The 12,126-nt window shown below is 30.2% G+C and overlaps 1 protein-coding gene across 3 annotated transcripts in view; it reads left to right on the plus strand.

The window, feature by feature from the left end:
* The window catches only part of LOC143246354 (calcium/calmodulin-dependent protein kinase type II alpha chain-like), a 158,239-nt gene that overhangs the window by 132,639 nt on the left and 13,474 nt on the right, over nucleotides 1-12,126 (plus strand). The window contains exons 14-19 of one of the 3 annotated variants that reach the window (XM_076492927.1): nucleotides 184-237; nucleotides 2,318-2,395; nucleotides 3,058-3,090; nucleotides 8,419-8,494; nucleotides 9,016-9,110; nucleotides 10,790-10,904. In XM_076492927.1, coding sequence (XP_076349042.1) covers nucleotides 184-237; nucleotides 2,318-2,395; nucleotides 3,058-3,090; nucleotides 8,419-8,494; nucleotides 9,016-9,110; nucleotides 10,790-10,904 — 451 coding nt within the window. The remainder of the gene's footprint in view (nucleotides 1-183; nucleotides 238-2,317; nucleotides 2,396-3,057; nucleotides 3,091-8,418; nucleotides 8,495-9,015; nucleotides 9,111-10,789; nucleotides 10,905-12,126) is intronic. The other 2 variants (XM_076492929.1, XM_076492930.1) reach the window with 2 other exon arrangements.

Below are 12,126 nucleotides of genomic sequence, written 5' to 3' on the forward strand. Positions count from 1 at the left end.
TTCACAAGTACAGTCTAAGAATCATATTTATTTCTACTTTAAATACAAACACCATGAAATTAATTCATAATTGTTTTACTTATTCTTCTTGTCTTAGTGTTTCTACTGTAACATAAACTAAAATCTTTTATTTTTCTCTATGTCTTTCACCACTTTTACCTTCTTATTTGCTTCAACCCATAGATGGTAGTTCCTCTGGTCCAGAGCGAAGCAAAACTGTTATTCATGTTGATTCAGGTAGGTTAGTGCTCTCCTATGAATACCTCTGTTGTCCTCACCATTGATGCAGTTTCTAAATGTGAAAGTACCTTATTAATATTATAGGAACGTATTTACTGTCCTAAACTGCTAAACATATAATAAAATCCATTTTTATTTCTTTGTGGTGATTAGCTTTAAAAATGTTTGTAATGTTTCTTTAAATGTTTTCTTGATTTCTTACTTACTTCAAGCTGTAATATTGTATTGATCCTCTGTAATATTGTATTGATCCTCTGTAATATTGTATTGATCCTCTGTGTGGTATTTCAATATCAAAACAACCTGGCAGCACCTCATTTCATTTTTGAGAATACATTTAGGCATAAAATTGTTTTATATCATAAATTTAAAACTGAAAAAATACTACATATATATTTAGTGCATCAGTTTATATTTATTTAAATATTTTTTGCTTTGTTTTTTCTTTTATTAATAGTGAAATGAACGTTCTTGGTCAAACTTTGTTTGAAAGCAAAAAATAATACTTTAAATTTCTATTATTCCTGTAATACAAAGTTTGAATTTTTGAAAGACTAACTGGTTAATTAATTGAAGTCCTATCACTGTTAAAAAAATGTTTACAACCCTGGGGAAGAATTATTGTAGTAGAACCATTCATATATATATATATGTATGTACTGAAACTATTAGAAAAGTGTTTGATTTGTAACATGGAGATATTTTAGTTCTAGAAGCAAGTGTTGGTATTTTATAGGTATTCTATCTAATTAGAAAAATATACCAGTATAATAAGTATTCTTGAGTGTGCATGATCAAGTAGTGGCATTCTGTCATTTTGTATTAAAAATATTAGGGATATTGTTTAAGATGTTGTTTTTGAATTCAAGTCATGAATTATTCCTGTAAGCTGCAATTTATAGAACTTTAAATTACTATAATTATTTAATTTTATATAGAATTTATATTTATACTGTATAGATGTGCATTATATTTCACATTAATAATTTAAACAGTATGACTTATGACTGTAGTATAATTTATACACTCCTGAAATACTGCAGCTGATACTTTAGTAATGCCAGCAATACCGTGAAGTGCTTTTCTGTATTTAGGCTGGAGTTTAGAGCTTTACTTTATCAAACAAGTACTAAGGAACAGATTTTGAGTATTATAACAGATTAAAATTCATTTAAACTGATGTTTCTTTTTCTGTTTGACTTCATATATTTGAATGCATTTTCCCTCACTGAGTCAGTGGATGTTCATTATAATGACAACTTGTAATTTATTATGATATTCACACACACACACACAAGGCTGGAAAAATGCCTGGGCATCCACCATATTTAAATCTTATGTATTTATTTGTTGTGCAGCTTTATCAAATAAATTGTCACAAAGAAGCAATGTGAAACAATTTGTGCTTTGAAACAAAAAATTGTTGAAAGTTCAAGTAAGGGCACACCTAATTGCTAAGGAGGTTGTCATATCATACATGGATATGTATCATTCTGTGTCATGTTTTGAAGGTGAACAGACAGACCTATTTGATTATTAATTGAATCTTTTGCTAGTCTACATCAATGTGAGATAGGTAAATATACCAATAGTTAATATATTATTAGTTGATGGATGGGGTACTCAGATGTTTTGCCCACCTTCTAAAACTAAATAGAGTGATTGTGTATGTGTTTTTTGGGGATTTCAGCTTACTTCAGTGCCATGTATTTTTTATTTCATTTTGAGTTAATTTTTCCACATACAGTGGCACTTAAAACACAAGCGTTGAATTTAAAATGTATTCAGATCCATTTATAAAGTTTATTTACATTTTGGTTTTGTTAGGTTCAGTAATTTCTGAATATTAATATTTTGTGAGGTTTTAAAGACAAACAGGATCCGTTTTTTTGGAAGGCAAAATATTAATGTAGTTTCATGTGCTTGCTTTTTTTTTAATTAAACAAAATTTGCTTTTCTTATTTAACTTTTCATTTATACTCTGTATTAATTAAAATAGTAACTTTATTTTTTATTGCTTTATTTGCTTCTGTTCATCTATTTTGTTTGGTTTTTTTCCTTTTCTGTTCTTTCAAAGTCAAAGCTTCATTACCTGACAGTAAACCTCTAGTCAAGCTCAATTCTGAGCCTGGCCAACTTTCTTCCTTCGTTCGAGGTGGGTATTTTTCCTACTGAGGAAAGGCAAAACCATTAAGTCAGTCTTATTTTTTTTTGTCTTATCCTATGCACCTATCTCATGAAATGACTTTATAGTTACCCAGTAGTATCATGTTTTTCAACTATATGTAATGCATTGATTATCAAATTGCTTCCTCTTGTGTTTAATGTAGAAGAATTTTATGTATTTTGTTAAGAATTAAGCATCTATGTTTTGTAATTCCACATATTTCCTGACTTCCACTTTATAGATACCGTGTTTCTCCGATAATAAGACCTACCCATAAAATAAGACCTAGTGTGATTTTTGGGGATAGTTTTAATATAAGCCCTACCCTTAAAATAAGCCCTAGTTAAGAGTGGCAGGAAGAGGAAAGAAATAAAAAAAATTAATTTATTAATTAGTTTAATAGTTAGTTAATTAGTTTGTTTAAGTATTAATCAGTTAGTTTAATAATAGTTTATTTTAAATGGTTAGTTTAATAGTTTTACTTTGTAACTTCATTTTTTTAATATATCAAAATAAGACATCCCCCAAAAATAAGCCCTAGTGTCATATTTTGGAGTGAAAATTAACATAAGCCCTGTCTTATTTTCGGAGAAACACGGTAGTTACCTATAGCTCTGTTTCACTGAAATGTTTTTTTTCTATCTCTTTAGCTATAAGGATTAATAATGTTGGTCCTGTTGATCGTAAGTATTATATTTCCTTCTTCATAAATTCTTCCTTTAGCACATGTTATATACTTATATTCACTCTACAAGTGTACCAGTATGAAATATGGAACTTGCCCAATTACTGATTAATTAGTTGTAAATAATTGGCCAGTTATTTTGTTAATATTCTGTATTATTATCTAATCCATTTATCAACAGGTTTAAGACAACTTTTGATGCAGAATATTCATAATCTATTTACATTTGATTCTGCATAAATTCTGCCCAAATCATAATCATAGCAGATCAGTGGTTTAACACAAAACATAGGCAAAATAACTGAAAAAGAAATATTCAACAATGACAGTATCCAGCTGTTAAGTATTATTATAGAAATGAATTTCCTTAAATGCCAATAATGCCTTTTTTTAACAGTATGCTCCTTGGGTTTTGCAATTCACAGATATACAATTGCTATTCGTAGTCATCCAAAATCTGGCATGCAGTGTGTAGAGATGAGTACAAAGTATCATTTATGTCAGTTAAAATGAAAGTATTCAGCATTTTGGAACTTTTATGTAAATATTCCAATAGTTTTGCCTCTTTTATATTATCTCACACAGAAAGAGAGATTTTCAGGTCCTGCAGTTCACAGATACACAATACTGTTCCCAGCCATGTTCAAGCTCTGACATATAATATTTAGAGGTGAATACACAAATAGCATGTATGTCAGTTAAAATTGAACTCAACATTATTTTAGAATTTTTGACACAAATATGATATTAGTCTTGGCATTTTCATGATGTCTCACAGAAAAAGAAAAGTTCATTCCAGCATGCAGCTTATGTGGTGAATTTGATACTGTTTTTATTTCTTTTAGAATGTGTGTTGTGAAAACAACAAACACTTGCATTCCATGATAAATATCGGACCAAATTTCCACTCATAAGGTGAGTGCTTTTTTTTTTCTTTCTGTGAGACACCATCAGACTGAGAATGACACATGAAAGTGCCATATAATATGTGGATTCTATTTTAATATAATGTGTAGGTACATAACAATGAAACATATCTCTAATATGATTGAGTGAAAACTTGTATTGTTCTGCAAAAACAGAGAGTGTATTGTTCAAAGCAGAAACTTTTGTAATATCTATCCCATTATTTCTTGTTGATAGATATGTTTTACTGTATGTCTTATTTTACATCTCAAGACAAGAAAATAGACAAGTAAGGTAGTAGCAGACTAAGGATATCCTAAAATCAGCAATATCAAGTGATAACATCAACTGTTTTTTTTCATAGTTGTAGAAGAGAACTTATTATATGACAGTACATATATCATTTGCTATGTGGTGAGATCTACTGCTGTTGACACACAGCTTTATCAAGGGTGGAAGCTGTAAATTCAAACAGATTTTAAAATTTTGTGAATGTTAATGAGGTATATAAAAATACTCAAGCAAATACATGTAAAAATCCTAGTAGCTATTTTGAGAAAGTTTAGAAAGGTTTTTCTGTGACTTGTAATACCAACATGTGAAACAATAACCAGTAACTAATAAAACATAAAGCTTAATATTACTTGTCAATTCTTTTTCATATTTTGACCATTAAAAAGTAAATCAATATGTCATTAATCATATTTAGATAATATCAGCTATTCCTTGTTAATCAGTTTCTGTAGCCAGGAAACTGATTTCTTGTTACTAAGCCAATTTACTGACAAATATTTAGGTAAAACTGAACATACTGTGATACTTTCTGATCACATACAAAACCCTTCAATACAGACTTTGAGAGAAAAAAAAAACACATGAAAATAATGAGTAGCATGATTTCTATTAGCTTAAATCAAGCTGAATTTCCATACACAGTTTTAGTTGGTTGGTTATTTGGTGTTTAGTGGCACAAAGTAACTAAGCTATCTGTGCAGAAAATCTGGTAATAAATATAAAAGTAAAATTATTGTAACAAATAAATAGAGTTAAAATGAAACAATATCCAAAATTTGGATAAAAGAAATGGCCAATGGCTCATACAATGTTAAAAACACAAGCAAATTGGACAGTGTCACCATCACCAATGACAGTGTCCAACATTAGGAGTGAACCCCTAGAAAAAACATTTCTAAAATGTAGCTGTTGCTCACACTCATATTGACAGAATGGCAGTAAATTGTGGGTGATTGTGACTTGAGTGTCGCAAAGCCCACACATTGATGAATAAATGCTGTACCTCCATGTAGTGTTGTTAGCCTTTGTGAGGCTTTCCTGATTGACATTTCAAGTTGAATCAGGTGGTTAGTAGTGAAGCACTGTTGACAAAACCCACACTGGGTGGACAAGAGGAGGTTGTTGGGTTTGAGGAACCAAGCAAGATGAGCATTAACCATCCTCTCAAAGATCTTACAGAGACAGCTAGTCAAAGCAATTGGATGATAGTAAGAAGGAATCTTGAGATCTTTCCCAGGCTTAGAGAAAGGGAGGAAAATACCCCAGCACCAAGTATGAGGAAAAACATTCTCCTAACAGATCTGGTTAAAAACAACAAGAAGAACAGCAGGAGAGAAATGACACAGCATTTCATAGTGAATGTTATCAGGTCCGAACAATGAGCTACCATATCGATGAGAGCGAACTTGAGTTTTACCAGCATAAAGGAACAATTGTAGTCGTTGAGACAATCAGCCTGAAAGGAAAGAGATGCTCACTCTGCTCAAGACTTCTTGGTCAAGAAGACGGGAAAAGAAATAGAAGCACTAGATGCATGAGAAAAACTCTTACCAAGAGTATCAGCAATGCTCTGAATATCAACAACTTCCTGGCCATTGGAGAGCAAAATTGAAAGGGCATGGGAGGTATACTCTCCACTGACTTTCTGAATCTTGTCCCATAAGATTTTATAACTGGTTGTAGAAGATATGCTAGTTGTGAACTTAATCCAATATTCCTTTTGGCTTTGACGTCTATTTTGGTGTGCACTGCCATGGACCCACTGGAAACAACTTGGTTTAAAAGAGTGGGATACCTGCTAAAGATGTCCCAGGCCTGGTTTTGAGCCTTCTGTTCATCCTAGCAGATGCCATAGAAAAGGTGTCATGGTCTTAGGAACAGAATGAGTAGCTGGCTGGTCAGTATAGTCACTTACCTCTTCCATGCATCGATGGCAGACAGACAGTAACAGGATCAAGTTCTGAGAGAGTAGTGAAAGAGGGCCAGTTGGCTTGGTCCAACTTTCACTGAGGCATTGACCATGGCATATCTCCCTTAACATGATCACTGCCCCATGAGTCACTGTCTAAGAAAAGTGAAGGAGAGCAAATAGAGAGATTGATGGGAGTGCAAAACAATCAGCTTGGTCATAAACCAAAGGGTTCTCAATCCAGTTCTCCTCTGAATAAGTAAAAATGTCCACTTTCATACAGTGGAACTGTCCAGGTTTCCATTCTAATCTGGATGACATTAAGGCCTTTATTGATTCCTATCATCCTGTTTGTCTTTCTATGCAGGAAACATTTCTGAAACCTTTCAAAACAATCATCTTTTTTAAACCAAAGTGGTGTGTGGGGGTTGGAACCCTCAGCCACTAGGATTTTCTTCTCCCCTTCACAGGTTGTCACTCGCAGCAAACACATGGATGGATGTTCAGATCCCAGAGGAAGTAAACTAAAAAGACAAAACTTTCTATGGGAAGTCCCCTCATCATGTACATGTATCTACACTGAGGAGACACAGTTTAAAATCAGTAATTAGTTTCTTGATAACAAAAGTTTTTCAATTTCATTAGAGATTCATTTACTTCAATTCCCCCATGATTAAATTAAGTCTACAAAACAATAAGTTACATTTTCCAACTGATATACTATGATTACAAAATATCTGCTATTTACAAGACCACAATCAAAAAATAAATATATCTGATGAAGTGCCTGAGAAACTAAAGGAAAAAGCTTTGTGGTTTAAAACAACAAACAGAATATTTCCATAAAAATTATAAATAAATTGCTTTACAAACCATTTAGTACAGTGAAAGTACAGTGCTCCTTGCACAAGTTAGCAGATAGAAAACAATAATAGTTTTGTTTTAATTACTTTAAACTAAAACCAAAATTACGTTTAAATAATCCATATGTATGCATGATCCTTAAAATATATAATCACTGAATATGGCTTTAGCAGCATTCAGGCACACACATCTGTTAATCTTTTAGAAATTAAAACAGCTTTAGCAACATTTACACATGTACCAAATGTGCATTGAGTCATTTTGTTGTACTTATCCCATATAGCAGAAGGAAGTTTTACTATAATTTTGAGCTTACTATGTGCATTTGTATAAAATATGGCAACTTTAGTACAAAGTACAAGTATGTGGTACAAAAAAAATGTTACAAAAATGTTTGTTGTTTAAAATATGTCTGTAAGTTAATGACATCAATTTGACTCAGACTCTGGCAAGTCAGAGTGCAAGGTTATCTTCCTGAGAAAAATGAAAATGTTGTTGTTTATTGTATATTTTATATGATGTATTTGCAGAACTGCTAGAATCTCTGAAATATACACACACACAGTTTTTCAGTATGTTTGTATATTATACCTGATTTTACTCTCCTTTCAACATAGTATTATGTATTTAATGTTAGAATTATATACATTATAATACTGTGTTGAAAAGCATTTTAAAAATCATGGCATATATACTTCAATCCCTAACCATGCAAATAGGGTTAACTTTTTTATATTAATACAACTTTAACAACCATCTGAACATGGTAACAATACCTTTTTTTGTTTGCATGAATGCAGAATTTGTTATCTTTATATATCTGTCATATGATATATGACACATATGATAGTCTTTTTTTTCACATTCAAAAGATAGACTTTCTTGTATACAGACTTAGTATGCTGCATGAGTTATATAAGGAAATACCTCTTATAATTCTCTTTTTATATACAACTGGATCTTCTATTTAACTTCTCACCCTGTTGTGTTTCAAATGATAGAAGTCATTCTGTTCTCAAGATGTTTAACTTTCTAGAGTATTAAACAGTCTTGTATTCCAATAATTTGTAATTATGCTAGCACTATTCTTATCTAAAATTTCAAACTTTTTTGTATTTCTGTATGTGTAACATGTTTCTAAAAACATACAGAAATGATACAAAGGGAAAATGTACTTGTAATATGTCAGTTGATTGTTGCTTACTTTTTATGTAATATATATATGTGTATATTAAGAAACAGAATAACTATAGCTATGAAAATAACTGTAATTATTCTTTTACAGTGTCTTACTATGTATCATTTAAATACTTTTATCATTTTTACCACAAATTATGTTATTGTTTTTTACAGCACGCAAGTCAGAAATCATAAAAATTACAGAGCAGCTTATAGAAGCTATAAACAATGGGGATTTTGAAAGTTACATGTAAGGAATAGAACATGTTTAGTATCTAAGGAGAATATTGTTACATATGTTAATTTTATGCTGTGTAATTATCATACTTAGTTTCTCTTCTGAAATGTGTGCCTAGGTTAATTAACAAATACTTGTTGTGTTTTGAGTTCATGTATGTTAACTTTTTAATGGGTACATTTGAAATTTTGAAATGTAGTAAGCTTTTTAAGAGAATAAAGAAGAAATAATTTTGAGGAACAATCCAATATACCTAACATACATTTACCATGAAATTAATCAAAATATTATGAACATTATTCACATATGTATCCCAACTGGAACCTAACATACATTTACCATGAAATTAATCAAAATATTATGAACATTATTCACATATGTATTCCAACTGGAACCTATTTTCAGCTAGTATATTTTTTTTATTACAACGTTGAAATATCTAATGCCTTTTTAGTCTTTAAACTGATTTAGTGAAATTTGATTTTATGGAAGCATTAAAGTCTTTAAGTGTGTGTTTTTTGTTTTTTTTCCAGAAAATACTGTGATTCCCAAATAACAGCTTTTGAACCTGAAGCCCTGGGAAATTTGATTGAAGGAATAGACTTTCATAAGTTTTACTTTGATAATGGTAAATTGTTATTTTCTCCTATAACAATACTAAATTAAACATAAAAAACGTAAAAAAATTTCTCAACCCAAACGAGCCATTTCTACATATATAAATTAAACATTCTTTGTTTTACACAAAATTTTGCCAACTAACTTTATATATTTTTTGTTAATTTTGCAGTAACATTTATTTCAATTTTTGTATTGAGAAATGCTTTTTTTTTCTTGTGATAACTTATTTCTGTACTTCTTCATCAAAATTAATTTAAAGTACATTCATAGCATAAAATAAATTAGTAATGTTGTTTTTAAAATTTAGTATCAAAAATATAAAAACTGGTAACTTCTTAGAGTTGTAACATGGAAATACATAAATATTTAATAATTAGGTCAAAAGTGCAATCATTTTAATAAGTACAAATATTCATATGATGGTAGAGAGATGAATTACCAGATTTTCAAAATGGTTGGCCCACTATTACACATAGGTCTCACAATTATTCACCAATGTTTTCATTTTATATTTTAACATCAGTTTGACCATCATATTGTGGATACTTGTTTAAAAAGTTAGAAAAAAAGAAAATATTGCATATCTGTAGTTATATCAGTCTTCCTAAAATTGGTTCAAAGAATATAGTAATATAAGGTCACACTTCAGGCTTCTGTTGATGAAATAATAGGATGGGAAAGTACTTAGACAAAATGTAATGTGAGTAAAACTCAAAGAAAGATAAGAATGAAGTTTTATTGTGGTATTCTAGGTATTCAAAATTTATTTTTTTCACAAAATTATGTTTAAAATTAGTATTTAAAACATAACCAATCTGTTCATAATGTTATGTTTGGTGAGCTTTTATAAATTAAATGGTAAATATTAACTTTTAATTGTGTTTAAGAACTGATGAAAAGTTAGTGTTTGGAAATCATAGTACAAAATCAGTTTTCCTTGCATGATGACAAAGAGTACATATATGAATACTGTATAAGGTATTGGTGAATTGATTTTTAGGATAAGCACTGAGGTTTCTTCCCTTTGTTCTCAAACATAATGATTATATATATATTTACTAATTTAATATCTGACATTCTAAATATCACTCTTATCAAACAGTTTAAAATATTTCACAACTTTATGTTAAACTAATTCAGTGAAAGTGTTAACCCATTTACTGTGTCCAGGATATATATTTCCCATCGTTGATATTGTTTATGCCCTCCTCTGCAGGGTTAAGGTTCACCATCTTGGGTTAGCATCTTCTTGTGTCACTGTCTCTTCATCATCATGCATTTTAACACCACTTAACTTGCTTTCAGTATCTTCTAAGTTATTTGAGTCAATCACATCAAGAATATTTACATAATAGTTAGGGTTACTACTTGCCTCTGTAGTGATGTAAGCACTGTTAGACTACAGTTGTACATTTTGCTTAAGCATCTTGTTTGTTATTGAAGGGATGATTATAAAATATTGAGGCAAGTCATATACCAGCATTAGGTGGGATGTCAATAAATTCTTTCCAACTCACTTCACTCTGATGTGTCACAAGCTGCAGCTTTGAATGACAACGGGAAACACCCCAGTTCCAATGCGAGGAAGTTGGAGCATTGGAAAATATATATTCAAGCCACAGTGAAAGGGTTAATAGCAAATTATTTTCCATTTGAATTGTTTAAATAAGTACCATTTATTTCAAGTTTTAGGGAAAAATAGCAAGCTGCTGAACACAACAGTCCTCAATCCTACAGTTCATCTACTTGGTGAAGATGCAGCCTGTATTGCATATAAACTTCTTACACAGTGTGTAAATAAGTAAGTAGATAATAACATACTTTAAATTTAAACACTTAATTCCAACTAATACTTTTATGTAAAATTAAAAAAAAACTAATTTTTCTTAATCCAAAATATTATCAGATCTTTTAACCTAGTCCTTATACTTTAATTCAAAATGCTGAATATTGAAATGAGTTATGTATCAGCATAAAAGTAAATATTATTTTGAATATGTGCTATTGAGATAACAAATTTTAGGCTAGCAAGTCCATAAATGTGAATTATACGTTTGTTTCAAAAGTATAAATTGAATCACAATGGGTACTTTTGTATGCAATATCACATACAACTAAATGTAGTTCAGTATTTGTTGTAAAGATGCACACTGGAAATCTGTTGTCATTATATCTTTCACTTGTACCTTTCATATATAATCTATATTTTTTAACTTTTTCCATAAATATTGGTTACCATTTTTTTTACTAAACTCCACACAATTGATATATTTTTTATGTTTATGAATTATCTTTTAAACACTCATCAAATTTGTATGTTCATTGATATCCAAAAACGTTCACAAAGAACAATAAAATATTTCTAAGAATTGTTAATAATTGAGTATTTCAAAAAAATCTGCAATTTTTCTTTTCCCTACTTATTTCCTTCTCAATGATGCCAACCTATGTCACTTCACCTGATTGGTTTCAAGATATGTACATTACACATTTATAACACTTCACCTGATTGGTTTCAAGATATGTACATTACACATTTATAACACTTCACCTGATTGGTTTCAAGATATGTACATTACACATTTATAACACTTCACCTGATTGGTTTCAAGATATGTACATTACACATTTATAACACTTCACCTGAGTGGTTTCAAGATATGTACGTTACACATTTATAACAGAAAGAAAAAAAAATCCCATCCCCCATTATTGCTCATGTCCATAAACTGTTACTAATGAAAAGCAAATGAATGTATCAATAAGTTTAGTTGTTAACAAATTTTAGGCAATTACAAATTAACCTTTTCCTTGCTCTTTGAAATCTGAATAACTGACATGATGTGTTTAATTATCACATAGTTTTTTTATATATTTACTAGTCAAGATGAAATAAGCTTATAAAACTACTTACAAACTCATATAATAGCTTAGTCATCATTCATGAAAGTTCATAGTATAATTATCATCTGAACCAACTAGCCTGTTAAGCCCTGGTTTGGTGAAAGACCTTGGTACAGATG

Source organism: Tachypleus tridentatus, chromosome 3 (assembly GCF_004210375.1).
Source record: "Tachypleus tridentatus isolate NWPU-2018 chromosome 3, ASM421037v1, whole genome shotgun sequence".
Taxonomy (NCBI): Eukaryota; Metazoa; Arthropoda; class Merostomata; order Xiphosura; family Limulidae; genus Tachypleus; species Tachypleus tridentatus.